Source organism: Oryx dammah, unplaced genomic scaffold, assembly GCF_014754425.2.
Source record: "Oryx dammah isolate SB20612 unplaced genomic scaffold, SCBI_Odam_1.1 HiC_scaffold_29, whole genome shotgun sequence".
Classification (NCBI taxonomy): Eukaryota; Metazoa; Chordata; class Mammalia; order Artiodactyla; family Bovidae; genus Oryx; species Oryx dammah.
In genome coordinates this window covers 41,561,799-41,582,516 of record NW_024070213.1, presented here as the reverse complement: position 1 = coordinate 41,582,516, position 20,718 = coordinate 41,561,799, and the positions used below count along the sequence as shown (strand labels likewise).

General features: G+C 41.3%; 1 protein-coding gene across 1 annotated transcript; it reads left to right on the top strand.

Moving 5' to 3' along the window:
* The first annotated feature begins 8,186 nt into the window (after positions 1-8,186).
* LOC120858546 (tyrosine--tRNA ligase, mitochondrial) lies at positions 8,187-20,472 on the top strand. The gene is made up of 5 exons (XM_040234674.1): positions 8,187-9,057; positions 10,062-10,229; positions 17,146-17,301; positions 17,606-17,776; positions 18,370-20,472. The coding sequence occupies exons 1-5, from the start codon at positions 8,276-8,278 to the stop codon at positions 18,527-18,529; spliced, it is 1,437 nt and encodes a 478-aa protein (XP_040090608.1). The 5' UTR covers positions 8,187-8,275; the 3' UTR covers positions 18,530-20,472.
* The last annotated feature ends 246 nt before the right edge of the window (positions 20,473-20,718 follow it).

Below are 20,718 nucleotides of genomic sequence, written 5' to 3'. Positions count from 1 at the left end.
CTTGACTTCACATTCCAGGATGTCTGGCTTTAGGTGAAAGATCACACCATCGTAATTATCTGGGTTGTGAAGATCTTTTTTTTACAGTTCTTCTGTGTATTCTTGCCACCTCTTCATAGTATCTTCTGCTTCTATTAGGTCCATACCATTTCTGTCCTTTATTGAGCCCATCTTTGTATGAAGTATTCCGTTGGTATCTCTAATTTTCTTGAAGAGATCTCTAGTCTTTCCCATTCTACTGTTTTCCTCTATTTCTTTGCATTGATTGCTGAGGAATGCTTTCTTATCTCTCCTTGCTATTCTTTGAACTCTGCATTCAAATGGGTATATCTTTCATTTTCTCTTTTGTTTTTCACTTCTCTTTTCACAGCTATTTGTAAGACCTCCTCAATTGTATGTCAAAAAAAAAATGTTGGAAGGAAAGAGAGAAAGAATTAAGCTGAGACAAAACGTCTCTAAACTGAGGCTTATGGTCACCTACTTACAAGGTGCATCCTCAAGTGCATAGTATAAAATAACTATAGAGTTCACAGTGTAGGTGTCTTAATGTATATGTATTTAGTCACAATCTGATACCAACAAAAGTGTCCCTGATTCCCACTACCTTAAATCTTCCTTAAACTCCATGCTTGGAGTAAAGTTTCATAAAATGCACAATGGGAAGAGAGGCCTGGGTACCTTACATTTCCTCTACTTTCAGGGAAAACAGCTCTGACCATATAAAGGAGTCATTCTCATTTGCTGTTAGTAAGACCCTTCCAGTTTGGTCTGTCAGTCATGGACAGCTCTGAATGAGATCACTGGATACTAAAACTAAACATTTCTGCAAATGTGATTCATGTTTCATTGGTTAATTGTCCCTTCATAAATCTTCATTTTTCAAATGTTATCATAAAACAGTTAGACTCTAATTACAGCCATGTAGGGGGTTTCCCAGGTGGCTCAGTGCTAAAGAATCCACCTGCAATGCAGGAGATACGAATTTGATCCTCTAGGTCAGAAGATCCCCTGGAGAAAGAAATGGCAATGCACTCCAGTATTCTTGCCTGGGAAATCCCATGGACAGAGGAGACTGGTGGGCTATAGTCCATGCCATCATAAAGAGTCAGACATGATTTAGCGACTAAGCATGCATGCACTCACATTGACTTCTATCACTGAAGTGACAGAAGTCAGTGATTGGCTTCTATCACTGAAGTAAACCAGTAAAGAAGAAGACAGATGAATCTCCTTTTTAGCGAAACAGCTTAAATAATGAAGATAAAATTTAGAAATAGTAAATGAGAACTTTGACTAATCTAATAAAAAAAAAAGTCCTATCAGAATTTTAGAGCTGAATGGGATTTTAGTGATAACCTAATCCAGTCCCTTTATCTGTAAAATGATGACACTATGGCATATAGTGCTAAGTGGTCTACCTAAGGAATACAACTAGTGGAGATTGGGTAGTGAGACTACTACCCAAGTCTATGACTCCTAGTCCCTGTGCCACAAATCAGAACCACATTTTGTTGTAGTTGTGAGCATGAAGGAAGTGATGTTTATCTTTTCTGTTTGAGGCAAGTAAATGTAAAGTATTTGCCCTCATTATAGAGTAGTTAGAAAATGTTTCCAGTCTTGCTTCTCATTAGGTAATTGACCATAATGCTTACAATAGAAGCAATAAAGCCTATACCATACTGAAGACTCTGAAAAGAAAACAAACAAACAAACAATAGATTGAATCAAAATGCAAATGCTCTACAAAATGTAGACTGATTGCTTATTGTTTTACTTCTCCAGTGGAGACAAAAAATCAGTTGACCATGATGGAAAGACAATGATGAGTTGATTTGCTCATTTGTACTCTAGTCAGAGAGACCAGAAAATTACTAAGGTAAACTGAGAAATAGGAAAATTCTAAAATTATCTTGCCTGAATACTATCTTTTTTGCATAAGCTCATCAAAATGCAATCATAACTGGTATCTCCAAGATTCCGTTTCTAGGAGCCAAACTCATTTTGCTCACCACATTGTCAAACAAATAAGCAGCTCTTATGGCTTGCTAATCAAGCCTGAAGAAGCAAAATGTTGATGTGAACATTTGGTGATAGCACCAGCTACCACCAAACTCACAGCAGAAAAGAAGGGTGGTGGGGAAAGAGTTTCCTGGGAGAAAAAATTTAGTGCAGCAATTGTGAAGGAAGACATCATTGCAGATCGAAAGGGGAAGAAAAGTTTGAATTCGTCAGCCCCAAGTCCCTTTAACTCTATACCTTTTATCACCAATCTTCCACTAGGGATGTCCTTCTCTTGTCATATTATCTATAATGCTTCTCTCTTGCAGCCCCATCCTAACCCAAATGCTCCTGAAACAACCTGGGAGTCATTCCCTCTCCTTAGTGGAGGACAAAGGAGCCTGGCATGCTATCGTCCATGGGGTCACAAAGAGTTGGACACAATGAACAACAATGACAACATTCTCTATCTCTCTCTGCTCCAAGATTCATGGCTGGAAAAGGATTCTGGGTCAGATAAAGAGTGTTGTTGAAGAACAGCACTGCTCAGAGAAACCTAACTCCATAAGCAATTTTATCTCCATTAGAGCAGGGAACTTCCTTAGGATTATGAATGTGTCTAAGCCATTAGAACAGAGAGTACTTTTAATAAAAATTTAAGCGAATGAACTAACTTCTTAGTCCTTAACCCACTAAAATAGTGGGAAATTGCTTCTCCATCATCACTGGGCTCCTTTCTTCCTCCTTCCAGGTTTTCATCAAGATTTGATCATCCTTCATGATTTCCAGGAGATAATAATTTATTACCTATTCTGATCACACTAGCCAACCTTGTTGGCCAAGCCCACAGTGGCTCTCTGAGGCTTCCAGTTAGTGCTGAGGCACTACGCTGCCAGGAACCTCAGGCCTAAAGGTACATCAAGACCATCTCTTTGAGGTCAAGAAGAAATGCACAGTTCCTCTTGCAAACAGGACCAACCAGCTGGGCTCTCCCACCCAGGATGGAGGCCCTCCTTAATATGGAGATTTCTATCTGTTTCTCTAAGCTTAGACTGTCTTTAGATTTCTGACTTTTCCAAATAAAAGCCACAAAAATTCCAGATTTATTTTGCATTCCTCCCTGACTTCCCCAGGTACTAATACACACAAACTTCTATCAGGTTAAACGGATAAAATGGAAAGTGGACAATGAAGGATTAAAAAAAAACAACATAAATATCTCAAAATATTATCCAGCCACATCGGTATGGGACCAGGTGCATATACTTAGAGCAACTGTAAGTCCTACAGGTTAATCCACTGACTACAAAAGTAGCATAAAACAAAGAATGAACAGTTGTTTGTGTCCTTCTTTAAACTCCAGTACAGAAAGAATTCACATTCAGTAACAGGTTCTTCAGTTTTGTTTTTTGGTCTAATATCCTCCTGCAATGAGAAACTTAAAGAAACTAATCTCTTCTGGAAAATGTTTGGATGTTAAGACAACCACCAACTCAAAAAGCATCAGAGCTACTTCAATGAAAGGATAGAGACTAGCTTTCAAGGCACTTGGCCTACATAAATTTGTACTTTTAATTAAATTTAATGGCCTTTTTGTGAGGACAATGAGCATTATTAATTTCACATTTTAATATATTTTAAGAGACATGAAAACTTGGATAGTAAAAACATCTTTCTCTTATCCCACTAATGCAAAGGAAACTTTCTGGAAGGAATTTTTTTGGAATAAAAGGGGAAGGATTGGTGTGTAGGTAAGGCTGGGCAGAGTGGGAGGGTTCTTTAGGATTTACAGTGTTTCAAGATTAGCAACAGTGAAGCCATGAGAAAGGATGAAATTATGAGGCAGGTTGATTAACTAGAAATACCATGGAAATAATTTATTTGGAAGGAAGGCCATCACCAAATACATTACAATTTCTATTCCTTATTCCTAATCACTGCTTTGCATCCTGTGTTACCACGTATGCGCCAGAATAAACCTATACTTGTAGTCTCCAGGAGAAAAAAGGAAACACAAATAAGAACAACATTTTATAGCCATTTTAATGACCAGAACTCTCAGACTCCTTTCTGCCATCATTTTCCTGTCACCTCTGGATTAGTTCATATTCCAGCCCCAAGCAGGTCTCTGCTGTGACTTGCACCATGCTACAGATAGACACTCCAGAATTATGTAGCGTGCCTAACTCTAAGGGCTTCCCCAGCGGCACTAGCGGTGGTGCACCTGCCAGTGCAGGAGATCTTAGCGACGTGGGTTCAATCCCCAAGTCAGAAAGACCCTCAGGAGGAGGGCATGCAACCCATTCCAGTACTCTTGCCTGGAGACTCCCTCGGACAGAGGTGTGCCTGGTGGGCTACAGTCCACAGGATAGCAAAGAGTCGAACACGACTGAAGTGACTTAGCATGCACGCATGACTAACTTTAAACTGTGGGCATAACTTGTGAGAGACTAGTTAAAACACTATTAATCTGTATTATTTTTGTGTTTTTTAAATGCTCATATTTATAATTGTTTACATTTAAAAAATCAAATCATATAAAACAAAGATTCTTTCAAAATGAATATTTATATGGCATTTTGTTTCAGGAAAGAGTACTTGTCAAATAGATGTCCCACTAAACCAAAGTCAGCTAACCTAAAGTTACGACAGTTGAGATAAACCATATTTTCTAAAATATTTTTTAACACTGTTTGTTCACTTTCAAAACTAATAAAAACAGCAAGAAATAACTTGTGCACCTTTACTTACCCCAAGCTCAAGTTCCAGTTTCATAGAACTTTAGTCATGTATATAATTCCAAAGACTAAAACGTCCCACCTTCTTCAATTGCTTCCATCTTTGGATAAAGTTTCACTTTTCCTATTACACCAAGACAAATTATAAAAGGAAATAACTTGCTGTCATTGAGCTGTCAAGTCTTACATAGGACCTGTTCTGATACTACCTTCTGTACCAGATTTCACTACATGTTCATAAAACACGACTAAATTTAAAAAGACAGAACTCAAATTTATAAAGGCCCAATAATAAATTAGATAATAAATTCTTACCTCCAATAAGATTTTTCTGTTTCTCACCATCTACCTTTAAGCATGTCATCAAGTAAGGTGAAACAGGAACATAGTTCTCTAAGAAGTATGATTTCTTGAAGTGACTAATTAAACCACAACATGAAGGCATAATTCCTCATATAAAATTACTAACATACCTGTAAAAGTCACCTGTCATATTAACCAGAAACCTCAAGAATGAAAGATACTCCTTTGAAAATGTTCAAATCTTCCTGTGTGTTAGGTACTAAAAATATACTATGACATGTGCTCAGGAAAATTTCTTGCTACACATACTGAAATATATATCCCTGATCAAAGTGGTATGAAATAAGAATGCAGCTAAATTGGTTATGATGGCAAATATTAAGATATGTTGAATAACAACATGAAAGCTAGAACACACCCTGCTTATTTTCTTCAGCACCAGATGGAACTGCAAATATTTTTTGAACCTGGTATCTTTTAAACTGAGGCAGAAAGATAATGATAGACATTCAATGATTCAATGCACTTTAAAATATCACTGTAATTGACAGAATGAATGTATAGATACAAAACCTTATTCAAGAGGCTGTCTTTTCCAAATAAACTTTTCTTAAAGAAATGTTTCTCTCTTCAAATGTTCGTTTTCTTGAGGAAAATATTGCTGTGTCTTCATTTTAATTATCAAGATTCAATTTGGCCCTTGCTAATATTAAATAGAAACATTCAGTTTATGTGCTTTGGGGAAGAAAATTATGGGATTTGGGGTTATGTTACATAGCCTGAGGAAACCCTATCAAAATTACTCTTTAAAATTTCTCATGAAATTTGAAATTTCTCATGAAACTCACTTCACTGATAATTACATAAATAAACAAATTTTTAAAAATAAGATATCATTTTGTTAAATAACTTTATAACGTTAAGAACTGGAAAAGTTCCTCTAAGAACGGTTTGGAGCATGGCCACATGCCTGCATCAGGAGCAAGGCACTTCAGCTCCCAGCTGCTGAGAGTATTGGTTGCTGATGGCTCATATCTGAGTCCTCTTCTGCATCTCACTCTCTGCCAAAGCTTTGCCCAGGGGCATCTCACCTTTAAGGAATGGTCAAAAACAGGTTACAAAAACACACCCCCTTGCCTATATTCAGGTTGACACTGAATGGAAACTCCAGATCCAGAGCCCCTATGGGGGTTGCCTGTGGCCTCCACTGCAATGTGTTCACAAATCAACTTCTCCCTCTGCTTCCATCTTTCCAGTACAGATGTTGTTCCCAGTAATTATGCACATAAATCTCCCATTGGAGTCTCTTTCCCAGGTAACTCGATTTAAGACAGCTGACACTGAAAGTGGTCCCTCAGCAAAAGAGACACAGATGTGTAGAACGGACTTTTGGACTCTGAGGGAGAGGGAGAGGGTGGGATGATGTGGGAGAATGGCATTGAAACATGTATACTATCATGTAAGAAACGAATCGCCAGTCTATGTTCGATACAGGATACAGGATGCTTGGGGCTAGTGTATGGGGATGATCCAGAGAGATGATATCGGGTAGGAGGTGGGAGGGGGTTCATGATTGGGAACTCATGTACACCCTGGCGGATTCATATCAATGTATGGCAAAACCAATACAGTATTGTAAAGTAAAATAAAGTAAAAATTAAAATTAAAAAAAAAGGAAAAAAGAAAGTGGTCCCAGAAATAAGATGCTAAAATGGAGTTTTGGAATTCCCCATTGGCCCAGTGTTTAAGAGTCCACCTGACAGAGCAGGGGACACAGGTTCAAAACCACATGCCACAGAGCAGCTAAGGCCACACGCCACAGATACTTTAGGGACCAAGTACTGCAACTACCGCACCCGCCTCCTGCAACTAATGAAGCCTGGTACGCTCTAGAGCTCTGCAACAAGAGAAGCCGCCAAAATGAGAAACCCTCGCAGCACAACGTAGTGCCTACTTGCAGCAACTAGAGAAAGCCCCTGTGCTCTGTGTTCAGTTGCTTAGTCATGTCCCACTCTACAACCCCATGGACTTAAGCCCATCAGGCTCCTCTGTCCGTGGGATTTTCCAGGCAAGAAAGCTGGAGTTGGATGCCATTTCTTCTTCCAGGGAATCTTCCTGACCCAGGAGTCGAACTGGCATTTCCTGCATCGGCAGGCAGACTCTTCACCACTAAGCCACCTGGGAACCCCCAGAGAAACACCATACACAGCAACAAAGACTCAATGCAGCCAAAAATAATAAATAAATAAAAATTTTAAAAAGTAAGTGGCAGTTTTGGACTTGGATCCCTGCCAGCCAGCTGCCAGTGAGAGGCCCATTCCTAGCCCAGAAAGGACTGATAGCACCTGGTTATTATTGTGGTAATGTGATTACTAATTTGAATTTCATATGGCTCAGTGGTAAAGAATCTGCCTGCAATGCAGCAAAAGTGGGTTCCATCCCTGGGTCTGGAGGATCCCCTGGAGGAGAAAATGGCAACCCCATTCCAATCCCACGGACAGCGGACATTGGCAGGCTACAGTTCATGGGGGTTGTAACGAGTCTGACACGACTGAACACTTAGATGCCAAAGCTGTGCCCCACTTGGTTACCTGTAATTGAAGTAAATGAATTAAACAGAGCCTTTTGCATTTAATTCATTAGAGTATATCTAGTTATAGTTTAGACAAGACTGCCACCTTCTGGAGAAGCTAATAAATACTGGTGACTGAGGTGTTCCCATCCTTTTGGGAATCAGCATTAGGAAACTGATTGCATCTCCAAGCCACCTCAGTATTTCTCCATGAGGTTAAACCAATTCCTAACTTCTCACAACCTCTGTGAAAAAATTTTTCCATAGGACCAAGAATTCAAAGAATTTGTGCATCACGACTTTTCTTAGGTGACAAGAAAACGGTAATTTAAGTTTAAACAAAAAATAATATTTTAGAACTCTCAGGTCTTAATTCTTAATCCTCACATCAGCTCTCTGAAGTAGGAACTATTATAAACACATCCACATTACCAAGGAGGAAAATAAGGTCTACGGAATTTACGGTTCCCCGACTTTTAGCCGAAACCCCACCCAGGAAGTCAGAACTCCACGGCTGAGGACATCAGTAACTAAGTAACCGCTCCGCCTCAGTTGGGCATGCGCAGAAACACACTGACCAATTCTGTAGGAATTTCAAGAGGCGGGAACTGAGGGGTGTGGTGAGCCTCTAAGGTCCCAGCATTCCCTTCGTGCCGCCGCCAAGATGGCGGCGCCCATGTTGCGGTGCATTTCCCGGAGTCAGTGGCTTGGTACCCAGGGCCTGTCAGGAGTCTTGCCCTTGGCGCTGCGTGAGGCCCACTCGGCCGCTCAGGGGTTGCTGGCGGCGCAAAAGGCTCGGGGTCTGTTCAAGGACTTCTTCCCCGAGAGGGGTACAAAGACAGAGCTCCCAGAGCTCTTCGACCGCAGCACGGGAGGGAAATTTCCCCAGACCATCTACTGCGGCTTCGACCCCACGGCCGACTCGCTTCATGTCGGGCATCTGCTGGCGCTTTTGGGCCTTTTTCATTTCCAGCGAGCGGGCCACAACGTGATCGCGCTGGTGGGAGGCGCCACGGCGCGCCTGGGAGACCCAAGCGGTCGTACCAAGGAGCGCGAGGCGCTGGATGCGGAGCGCGTGCAAAGCAACGCCCGTGCCCTGAGTCAAGGGCTAAAGGCCCTGGCGGCTAATCACCAGCAGCTCTTTGCAAATGGGCGGACCTGGGGCAGTTTCACCGTGCTGGACAATTCGGCGTGGTACCAGAAGCAGGACCTGGTGGACTTCCTAGCGGCAGTGGGTGGCCACTTCCGCATGGGAACGCTGCTGAGCAGGCTGAGTGTGCAGACTCGGCTCAAGAGCTCCGAAGGCATGAGTTTGGCCGAGTTTTTATACCAGGTGCTCCAGGCCTATGATTTCTACTACCTGTTCCAGCATTATGGATGCCGGGTCCAGCTGGGTGGATCAGATCAGCTGGGCAATATCATGTCTGGATACGAGTTCATCCACAAGTAAGCGCCTGTAGGCCGGGAGAAATCTCAGGTCAAATAAGTTACACACAAATAGCCTGTAATGCACTGTTAATATTGTGGAGTGACGCCCTTTGTTTCAGCCCTTTTATTTCCCCTGAGAGTCTAATGGGGTTAATTTTATATCACTGGCTAATGAGAACTAAAGTGCTGAATTAATGATATTAGGTATGGGATATATTCTAGAGCTCTGAAGGAATTAGACACCACTAGTCAGACACGACTGAGCAACTTCACTTTCACTTTCATGCATTGGAGAAGCAAATGGCAACCCACTCCAGTGTTCTTGTCTGGAAAATCCCGGGGACGGGGGAGCCTGGTGGGCTGCCGTCTATGGGATCACACAGAGTCGGACACGACTGAAGCGACTTAGCAGCAGCAGCAGCCAGGATTCAGATTGTATCTGTTTGCTGCTTCTAAGAAGTTTTTTCTGTGTTTCTAATTTGAAAGACTGTTTATAACCTGACCGTGACTGGGCCACCTTGAGTAGTTTCTGCTTTTGCTCTGCACCTTCCTTGAAGCTAAGTGTTAGTCGTTGGTTGGCATTTCGAAAAGAATTTTTTCAACACCAAATATTTGTGAATAATGTATCTTTAATGGCATTTTCTAGAGGGAGATGAAATACAGGGCTAGCTCATATGCTACTCATTTAAAAAATCCTCTAAAATACCTCTTTTAGTGTCTCTACCTGACCACACCTTTACCTAGTTTTCTCTCCTCTTCCCACCCAACCTTTAAAAATTTCTAGGCCCCAATTATGTGGCATTTCCCCTTGGCTTGCCCAGAGTCACTGGTTCAGTTGCAGTTCAGAATGACAAATGTCAAAATAGGGTGCTGTGAAAGCAGAAAGATGGACAAGAATCCTGGTTTAGAAGGTTAAGGAAGGTTTCTTGGAGCAAAAAACCACACTGAAATCTGAGAATGATTAGCAGAACCTGCCACCACTTGAGCTTGAAGCACATAATAAAGTTCTTCTTTATGCATAGGTTGACTGGAGAAGATGTGTTTGGAATCTCTGTTCCTCTAATTACAAGTACAACTGGAGCGAAACTGGGCAAGTCTGCTGGCAATGCTGTTTGGCTAAACAGAGATAAGACATCTCCATTTGAATTGTATCAGTTTTTTCTCAGGCAACCAGATGATTTGGTAGAAAGGTGAGTTCTTAATAAATGTGTGCTGAGAAAAATTAAGTTCATTAAGCTCATGATACAATTTTAGTCATTGACTCTGTTTGCACCCTTCATCCCTTCATAGTTTTTTGGGTTTTTTTTGTTTAACATAGATTCTATTTAAGGCACTACATCACTGTAACATTGTAGTTAAACACTGTTGGTTAAAGCAGAAAACTACTGTGGGTGCTAAAAAAGTTAGAGCCAAGTTTGTGATCTACATCTAGCAGGTACTCAGGACATTATTGCTTGCATATTCTAGTTTTTCACTCCTTTCATCATAAACTTGACTTTTATCTTACCATTGTCTCTAAAGCTCCTTTTCTTTAACGTAAAAGAAGATTCTTTTTTTTTAAGTGATTTTTCTCATTGTTTCATAATATGTCAAACTCTTGGAAGAATATAAATTAATGAGAAATACACCTGCAACAAAGAAGAAGTGAATTTTTCCCAAAAAGTGCCATCTGACATAATGATCATCAAAAATAATTTAGGAATAATTCTTAAATTTTTTAAATATCTAAGACTTCACTACAGAACATGAAAAACCACTATTGAGTAGGAAAACAAAGTTCTCTCAGAGCATATCTTAAGGATTGCCAGAGGGGACAAACAGTGGGATTTGGGTGAGTGTATAATAGTTGGTATATAGGATATGAAGGCCCAAGAGTTGAGAATTAAGCAAGATGAGGGTCTGGAGCAAGAGTTCGGTCCATTTTGGGGACCAATTGCCTGAGAGTAATTTCAGGAGTGTCTCTTTAAGGAAGTTGATGATGCTCAGTGAGGCCGGGTGCCTGGGGCTATAACCTAGATGGAAATTCCAAAAAATGTTATGTTGGAAAGCCCATTGTTTAGTCTCTGGAGAGGTAAAGTGAGTCAGAGTCAGTAATGCCTGGCAATCCAAAGGGAACAAAAATAAATTTACTGAGGCAAGAGATTTGCATCATCCAGACAAGTCCCGTGACTCTGAAGGTGTATCTGGAGGCCCCAGGAGAAAAGGGAAGTGGCCAGTGAAATTAACTGCCAATGGGAACATGGTTGGTCTCCCCAGGGAATATGTCCCCATCTGAATATCCTCCATTGGTTTGGGAACAGAGACTACAGTCATCTGTTACAGCTTTGGCTCTTGCTAAGATGATGGTGAATCTGCTCACTAAAGCCCAAGCTGTCAAGGCCTGAATTCCTTAGTGACCCAAGGAATTGTGAGCCCATTTTTTTGAGCTGGTAGGGTGTGTGCTGGGTAGAGTGTGGTGGGCTTAGTACTGCAACAGTCTGCAGTACTGTTGAAATGGCTTCCAGCATAGAGCAGGTGGTGCTGGTATTCTTGCCAGGAGCATCCCTTAGACAGAGGAGTGAGAGTCCATAGGGTCGCAAAGAACAGAAACATGAGTAGCAATGATAGGAACTAGGGACTCCTTCCAGGTTTGGGCCAAATGGGCTTGTCTTATATGAGAAAATTGTCCCTTAGCCATTGGCCAGACCAAACCACGAGGTCATTAGCAGTAGCCCAGGAGTCTATGAAAATGTAGATCTGCCAACATTCTCTTTTTTTCGCTTACTAAGGGCTTCTCTGGCGGCTCAGCTGATAAAGAATCCACCAGCAGTGCAGGAGACCTGGGTTTGATCACTGGGTTGGGAAGATCCCCTGGAGAAGGGAACAGCTTCAGTCTTCAGGCTTGGAGAATTCCATGGACTTCATAGTCCATGGGGTTTGCAAAGAGCTGGACATGACTGAGCGACTTACACTTTCAAGGGCTAAGTGAACAGCTACAAGTTCTGCCAGTTGGGCTGAGTCAGGACTGCCTTCTTCAGCTAGAGAGGCCCCTGAGACCAGGGGGAATGCTGCAGTCCTCCAGCTAGCTGCAGTGCATACATACTATGGTGGTGCTGTCATTGGTTAAGAATATGGACTCCCTGTCCATCTCAGACAGTTGGTCCCAAGGGACTCTCCAAGCAGCAGGAGCACCACTACCAACTCCAGAAGGCTCTTAGGGAAGGAGCTGATCATGAGGGAAGCTCCATTCTCCTGTAATTTTTAAAGGCTTTGATATCCAGGTTAGCCCTCTCCTGAAGGTACCATTTTCATTTTACCAAGGAGGCATCTCTAACCCAGGGCATTAGGTGGTTGTATTGGTTGGGGGCTGTTTAGGGCCTCAGTTTCTAAAAGATCCTGGTAGAATCCTTTGGGGTTAGCCATTTAATCCAAAATCCATAGGAAATCAAGTAGACTTATATTTGGTCCAGAGACTCCAAGGAGACATAATCAGATATGGTCAAGTACTGACTTGGAATGTGGAGCCAGATGGGACTAAAGGTAGGGCTCATCGGCCTGCCTGCTGGGCAGCTTCCCAAATGTATTGTTTGGGTTGCCCCAGTGAAAGGCGGCGCCTTGCATGTGATTGTGGCAAAGAATTGAGGTGAGGGATGTGTTGCCTCCAGAACATGAAAAGGCCTAGTACACGCTGTACCTGAGTGTACTGGTGGTTTAATGATGAGTGATTTCCTCCATGTCTAGGAACCCTGTCAGTGCTCTCCAGTGCCCTTTGAATGGTTTTGACAGACCCAGTAAAATGCACAAGCATTACCCCATGACTAGACAGAATACCTTGTAAGAAGAATTCTCTGGACTTAGGGTCAAAGAGACTCAAGGTTAGAATGAAGAGGGGGTCATGTAGGTCACTCTGGTCATAGACATGATAAACCAATTGGACCATGCCAGTTTTGCACAGCAGGAGACAGGCCTCTAGCAGTAATCACTGTGGTGGAAAGATGGGCCCAGAGTCAGGCAGTAAATGTCCAGATGAGGCAAGGGGGAGGGCCCTGGTACGAATACTGGTGGGTCTAGGATCATCTGCCTTCCTTTCGTCTCCCTCTTCATCCTCACTGGAGGCCTATAACCCTGTCAGCCTTTCCAGTGGTGGCAGGGGTATCTTATGAGGCATGTTGCTTCATTCTGTCCCATTCAGGGGAAATCTGAGGGGACTCAAGATCTTTGGTTCCTTAGAGGAAGGAAACATATCCTGGACATATAGATCTCTGAGAAGGTTGTAGATTCTAGGATCTTTAGATACCAGCCAGCTGATGCATATCAGCAGCCAGGAGTAACAGTTTAGGTTCTAAAAACCTGCAATTGCCAATCAACTCCTTCCTTTTCTTCCTTATGCACAGAATTTCAGTTAAGGTGTAATGTTTGATCTGTTTTTACTTCTGTTTCTCATAATCTTACATGTCGTCACCAGAAAGTTTGTGGAAGACATCCCCATGAGCCTTCTTCACAGGTGGCTGCCTCCCTTTTCAGGGTGTTGCAGTCATCCTCCCCAGTACTGGGCTCTCCCTCCAATGGCAGGTTGCCATAGGGTCTTTGGGAATGCCCTCGGCCTCTGGAGCATAACACTAGCGCCTTGGCATATTGGTACACAGCAGCAGTAAGCAACACCCAGGAAGCCTCCAGAGGGGTTCTGATTTATCAAGGAGCTGCTGTACCTCCTCAGGGGTCTTACAAGGCATTGGCACAAGATGTTCTGAGAGCATTTCTACTTATCCATTGTTCAACAACATCACACCAGATACCGAACCCATGGTATCCCATTGGGTTTGGGGGACAGAGGAACAGCACACCTCAGCTGTATTTCTCTTTCTTTGCTCTGCTATTATCCTGTTGCAAAGTTGTTCCATTCATCCAGGTTAGGAAGTGTAGTCCCAGTATGACTCACTCACAGGGCAGGTCTCTTTCCTCTGTATGTATGTGAGTATCCTTTCCTTTGCCTTGCACTCAGAGCCTCAGGTTGGGCAGTGATAATAGCCTTGGGATCCATTCCACCCTCCTTAGCTCTCCTTACCCTGAGATGTAAAGGACCTTCATGTACATTAGTAGTCAATCAGGGCTTTTCTAATTAGTGATCTGATCGTCTCATTAGAGGATATGACTTTGATTGTTGATCACAATACTGCAGTTATTGTTGAATTGTGGCAGCAGTGACATTTTGGGATGAATACTGAGGTAACATGAGGCAATATGCAAACCACATAGCATTATGGACCTCCAGCATACATTGCTACCCTTGCAAACGTTTTATCCATCTGGGTTAGCCAGTTAGTAAACTAGTCAAAGCTAAATGGCAGTCATGCAGTCCTGCCAACTATGCTTTTGCCAGTTATGTGGGCCTCAACCTGTTGGTAGTGTTACCATCAGCTAGAAATGCCTGGTTGGGGCAGGGGGCGGCCCTCACCTGGGCCTGTACTACTTGTGGGAGCCCCCACAGACATTTCCTTGGCCAGAGTCAAACTTGTGACTAGACTGGACTTGTGGTCCTTATTAAAATGACTATAAGAAATGCCTCAGCAACAATCATCAGGGAACCTTAAAAAATAAAATGTATTACTTAGTTTCTGAAGGGCACAGGCACACAGTGAGTCAACAATAGAAAGGGAGGGAGGACCGACTCAGGGCTCTGCCTTTATTGGGGTGCCTAGGAGAAGGCAATGGCAACCCACTCCAGTACTCTTGCCTGGAAAATCCCATGGACAGAGAAGCCTGGTAGGCTGTGGTCCATGGGTTCACGAAGAGTCGGACACTTATTGAGCGACTTCACTTTCACTTTTCACTTTCATGCATTGGAGAAGGAAATGGCAGCCCACTCCAGTGTTCTTGCCCAGAGAATCCCAGGGACGGCGGAGCCTGGTAGGCTGCCATCTGTGGGGTCTCACAGAGTCGGACACGACTGAAGAGACTTAGCGGCAGCAGCAGCAGGATTCTGCAGGTTCACTCTTCACTGGCTAATTTAAAACAGGGAAAACTAGGGAGTGGGAAGGCTGGAGAGGCGTCATTCAGGCAGTCAGTTATCTCAGTTCCCCAGGGTTTTCTAAAAGGGGATTTTCATCAGTGGGGGTAGCCTGGCTCCTTACCTAGTTGGTGGGTGAACTCTGGGAGTTGGTGATGGACAGGGAGGCCTGGTGTGCTGTGGTTCATGGGGTCGCAAAGAGTCAGACACGACTGAGCGATTGAACTGAACTGATGACATACAACTGGCAGTTGTTTATTCGAGATCAGTGTCTTTGAAATGGATACTTTAGCATGAAGCAGTCAGAAGCTTGATGTCAAGCACTTACATTATACATATAGAACCACTTGGGAAAATGTGTGGCTGTGCCTACTTAGAATATATTTATGACTTGTGTTAATACCAGCAGTCCCTCTCCTGGGCACATCCCTGACAGATTAGTGCACCAAGAGAAATACATGGGAATAGTCGTAGCAGCACCATTAACTACTGTCCAGGAGTAGGAACAACACAAAATATCCACACCAAAATAAATATACTGTGAACTGTTTTTAATGTGGAATGCTGTATTCAGCAGGTGCACACAGCAACATGGGTGCATTGCCGACATCACGATGTGCCAGTGAGTGAAGCCGCTCAGTCGGGTCCGACTCTGTGCGACCCTGTGGACTGTAGCCCACCAGGCTCCTCCGTCCATGGGATTTCCCAGGCAAGAGTACTGGAGTGGGGTGCCATTTCTTTCTCCAGAGGATCTTTCTGACCAAGGGATCAAACCCAGGTCTCCTGCATTGTAGGCAACACTTTACCATCTGAGCCACCAAGGAAATCTGATGTGCCATAGTAGTAAAAAAAAAAAAAATGTTCTGTATGATTCTGTTTATATAAAGTCTAAAAAGAGGCAAAACTAAGTGACGCTGTTTAGGGAGGCATACTGAGATGGTAAAAATATAAACAAGGTCGTGACTACCATCAAAGTCGGGAGAGTGGTTACCTTGAAGTGTGAGGGGACGTGATGCAATTGTGCTTCCTTGGGTAGGAGCACTGTTGTGTATCTGTTATTGTTCAGTTGCAAAGTTGTCTGATTCTTTGCAGCCCTGTGAATGTAGCACGCCAGGCTTTCCTGCCCTTCACTGTCTCCTGGAGTTTGCTCAGACTTATGTCCATTGAGTCAGTGATGCCATCCAACCATCTCATCCTCTGTAGCCTCCTTCTCCTCCTTCCCTCAATCTTTCCCAACATCAGGGTCTTTTCCCAAGAGTTTGCTCTTTGCATCAGGTATTGGAGCTTCAGCATCAGTCCTTCCAATGAATATTCAGGGTTTTCCTTTAGGATTGACTGGTTTGATCTCCTTTCTGTCCAAGGGACTCTCAAGAGTCTTCTCCAGCACCACAATTTCAAAGTATCAATTCTTCTGTGCTTAGCCTTTATGGTCCAACTCTCAACAGCCTACATGACTACTGGAAAAACCACAGCTTTGACTATACAGATTTCTGTAGGCAAGTGATATCTTTGCTTTTAATATGCTATCTAGGTTTAATACGCTGTCATAGCTTTTCTTCCAAGGAGCAAGTGTCTTTTAAATTTCATGGCTGCAGTCACCATCTGCAGTGATTTTGGAGCCCAAGAAAATAGTTTGTCACTGTTTCCGCATCTATCTGCCATGAAGATGGGACCGGATGCCATGATCTTCATTTTTTGAAAGCTGAGTTTTAAGCCAGCTTTTTTACTCTTTTTTTCACCCTCGTCAAGAAGCTCTTCAGTTCCTCTTCACTTTCTGCCATTAGGGTGGTATCATCTGCATATCTGAGGTTGTTATTTCTCCCAGCAATCTTGATTCCGGCCTGTGAGTCACCCAGCTGAGAATTTTTGATGATGTCTCTGAAGCAAGAAGAATATATATATGATGGGGATGGGGTCATCTGTATCTAGACTGTTACTTTTAAAAAGAAAGTATCTGAAACAAAGACGGCAAAATTAAATCTTCAGTTGGGGTGATGTTGTATTGTCATATTTTTGGTACATTTCTGCATGTTATATTCCATAATCTAAAATAGAGGGGGGAGATAAAAACTAGGTATGTTACATAATTCTAACAGGCTTTTTTTTTTTCCACCCCAAAGATACCTGAAGCTCTTCACTTTTCTGCCTCTTCCAGAGATTAACCACATCATGCAGCTGCATGTCACAGAGCCAGAAAAGCGGGGTCCTCAGAAGCGACTTGCTGCGGAAGTAACAAAGCTTGTTCATGGACAAGAAGGGCTAGCCTCTGCTAAAAGGTGACCTTGTAGAATAAAGATCACTTGATTAGAGACTGCAGAACATTTGGAGCCACTGTTTTGAGAGTTACCTTTTACCACTAACAAGGACTGTCAGTGTTAACCAGTTTAAAATACCAGCCTTCATTTACTAGGAAAAAAGATTGTTCTGAATTAAGCTTATAAATTATATAAGATAAATGTTGCTGTTTGAAAAACTTCCCATCTGGAATATAATGGGTACTTTATAACTGGTTATCGGGTGGTAGAACACGTATCTGTATAAGCTGTCAACGTGATGTGGTTCTCAAAACATGTTTTCCAGGTGTACACAAGCCCTTTATCACAGCAGCATAGATGCGCTGGAAGTCATGTCTGATCAAGAGTTAAAAGAATTGTTTAAAGAAGCTTCATTTTCTGAATTAGTTCTTGACCCTGGAACAAGCGTCCTAGATACGTGCCGCAAAGCAAATGCCATTCCAGACGGTCCCCGAGGGTAAGGTTATTTAATTTTTAGGTTCCCGGTTATTATTTCATAGCATGTGTTTCCAGAGATGGTGTTTTCCTGATAATGGCATCTCATTCCTTATAGATGTTAGGTTAGCCTGAGAATAAAGTGAAAACTGAGAGTACTTATTGCTGAAAATAACTTAAATTTTCTGTACAGTATTACTATACTCTTATTAAGTCTAACCTGGTAAGTTTTTTCTCCAGCATTAGAGAATTGGTTTAAGGAACCACAATTGCTGGGATCAGTTCGTTCAGGGATAGTCAGTTTGAGAAGATCACAAGATCAGAGGCCCTAAGTACACAGATTCACACAGGCCCTCTCATACTCAGTCTGTGTCATCTTTACTTGAGGGGCGTAGTGGGGTTGCTCAGCTTGTTGTAAAATTTTAGTTGAATTTCTTCCATCTGTTCCTTTAAAAGAACTAAAGGGGAGGCAGAATCTAGCAAATATGAAGATAACAATTCAGTGCTAAATGGTTTCAATTAGCCTTTGAAATTTAGGTGAAATAATGACGTGTATTGTTGGGAGTGGTCAACAATGATCAGATTTATCTAGTTACTAAACATTTCTATTTTTAGGTATCGGATGATTACAGAAGGTGGAGTCAGTATAAATCACAGACAAGTAACAAATCCTGAGAGTGTTTTAGTTGTTGGACAACATATTCTTAAGAATGGACTTTCATTACTTAAAATAGGAAAAAGGAACTTCTACATTATAAAATGGCTTCAGCTATAATGAAAAATCCTTCTGGTGTTGAAACATCCATCATTCATTATCAAGATATACAAATTTATATCTTCACTTACGCAACTCAAAACAAAGACTGGAGTATATTCTAGGCCTCAGTGTGAGTAATTTCATTGTTCATACAGGTTGGTTAAGTTTGTGGAATATTTTATTTCCTGATCCTTAAATATTAAAGACTAACACAGAAAAGCATGATTTCTAGGTTTAATCTCTTTTAATAATTACGCTTCATGAAAAACTAAATGCTAAGTTTCCTATCCTGTCCTTGCTCTTGTATCAGGTAAATATATCATTGGATTTTTCTGGTTGTTGTTCAGGAAGCAAATTCTATAAAAAAGGAGAAATGTTAGAGGAAGCCCTAACAGCTTTAGAAATTACAGTAGAAATCATTTCTTTTTGAAGAAAAATCAGTACGTGACTTTTCAGAAAGTTTATAATTCAGTGTTCCAGTCGCCTGTTTCCATGAAATTTACTCATTAGCCTTGTTTTAACTCAGTAAAAAAGGTAGCAATGTCTTATAAATTTGTCAACTTCTAAATTAGTCTAAGTTTCAACTTCTGTCCCCAAGCAGACTGCAGCTTGAGATGAACCAAAAAGTTAAGTAAACAACATGATAAAATAGAGGCAACAAGATAAAACAGTGGATACACTATTATATGAGTGGATACACTCATATCCAAACAATGAGAATATCAAAAGATATTCCAGGAAGGGAAGTTTTCAGGTCAAATTTAAAGGATCTGGAATCAAGATTTAGTCAAATTAAGCTCTACATTCTTTAGGCAAGTTGATTCTCCAGAACTGTTTGCAACATCTAAAAAATCAGATCATTGATTTTTCTTGATTTCCTTAATTTCACTTGATCACTTGAGGATCAAGTAAAACACACACATACACACAAAATGGTTAACAATCAGATTTGTTCTAGAAAATCTTACAAGCAGCAAAGCATGGCTTTAGAATTCAAATTCTAGCTATTTACTACCTGGATTATTTGGAGCAAGTCATCTTCATATGCAAAAAAATGGAGATGTATTATAATTAAACCTCAAGTCAATTATAAAAATCTAAAAAGAAAAAAGTCATTAAACTTTTATATAGCATAAGCTATATTGCTACGTTCCAAAGTAGATTTGCATGTACTCTTCTGGGAGTAGTTAGGAAGAATTCACTTACTGACAAGCTTTTTAATGTCACTTCATACTAGTAACTTTATTTACAAAGTAAGAACATACAGGTATCCATTGTAAGTCAGAGATCATCTCTACATTTCAGAACTTCACTCGGTTTAAGGGCCAACAAAAGGAGGTTTCCTCTTTCTATACCTATCTTGCCTGTTTTTCTTTGTACATGGTGTGTAGTACTAACAAGTGCATTACCATAGCAGGTAATGTTTTCAATTTGAAGTTTGCTGGAAAAAGGTGCATTATAAGGTTCTGTCCCCCTTTACAAATTAAAAGTTAGACTAGAATGGTAATCATCTGATCTATCTCAAATACATGAATCATGGATGGCTATAATTTCAAAACTAATATTTCATAATGGCAGTGATTTTAAAGTATGCTAATAAACATTTTGGAAGCATGTATTCTATGAAGATGGTACTGCAAACAGATTCATAGTCCTGTATCATCAGACTGAATCTGTTGTTTGAGATCAGTTGCTGATCTTGTTTCTCAGTACAGTGAGTATCATTCATATGTTCCTGCCAGTATTTCCTCGTAAATGTCGTAACATAAAAATAAATTTAATATCTGTAATATGTAATTCATCTTAAAATTTATTATGTAACTCATATCAAGAATAATCTGGGGAATTTTGGTAAAATGTGTTCTAAACTCACTCCCAACCCTCAGAGCATTTAGGAGTATGTGTGTGTCAGGATGTTTTTCTGTGAATAATAAAGCCCCATCATTATTTTCGTACCTTTATTCTAATCTACTTTGTTGGTGTGAAGCAAAAGTAATAACTATTACCAACTAATCCTTAGAGAAACTTAGAGAAAGAAGACACACTTAAAAGCAGTACAGTATTTGGTTCTAGGACCCTCTGCCAGGTGAATCTTGAAGTGTGGTCTGTGGGCTCCAATTTATAGATGGATTAGTGGATTACTACTACTATATTTGAAAGCCAAGGAGAATTTACTAGTTCTTCTAAAAACTAAAAGGAAATGGTCA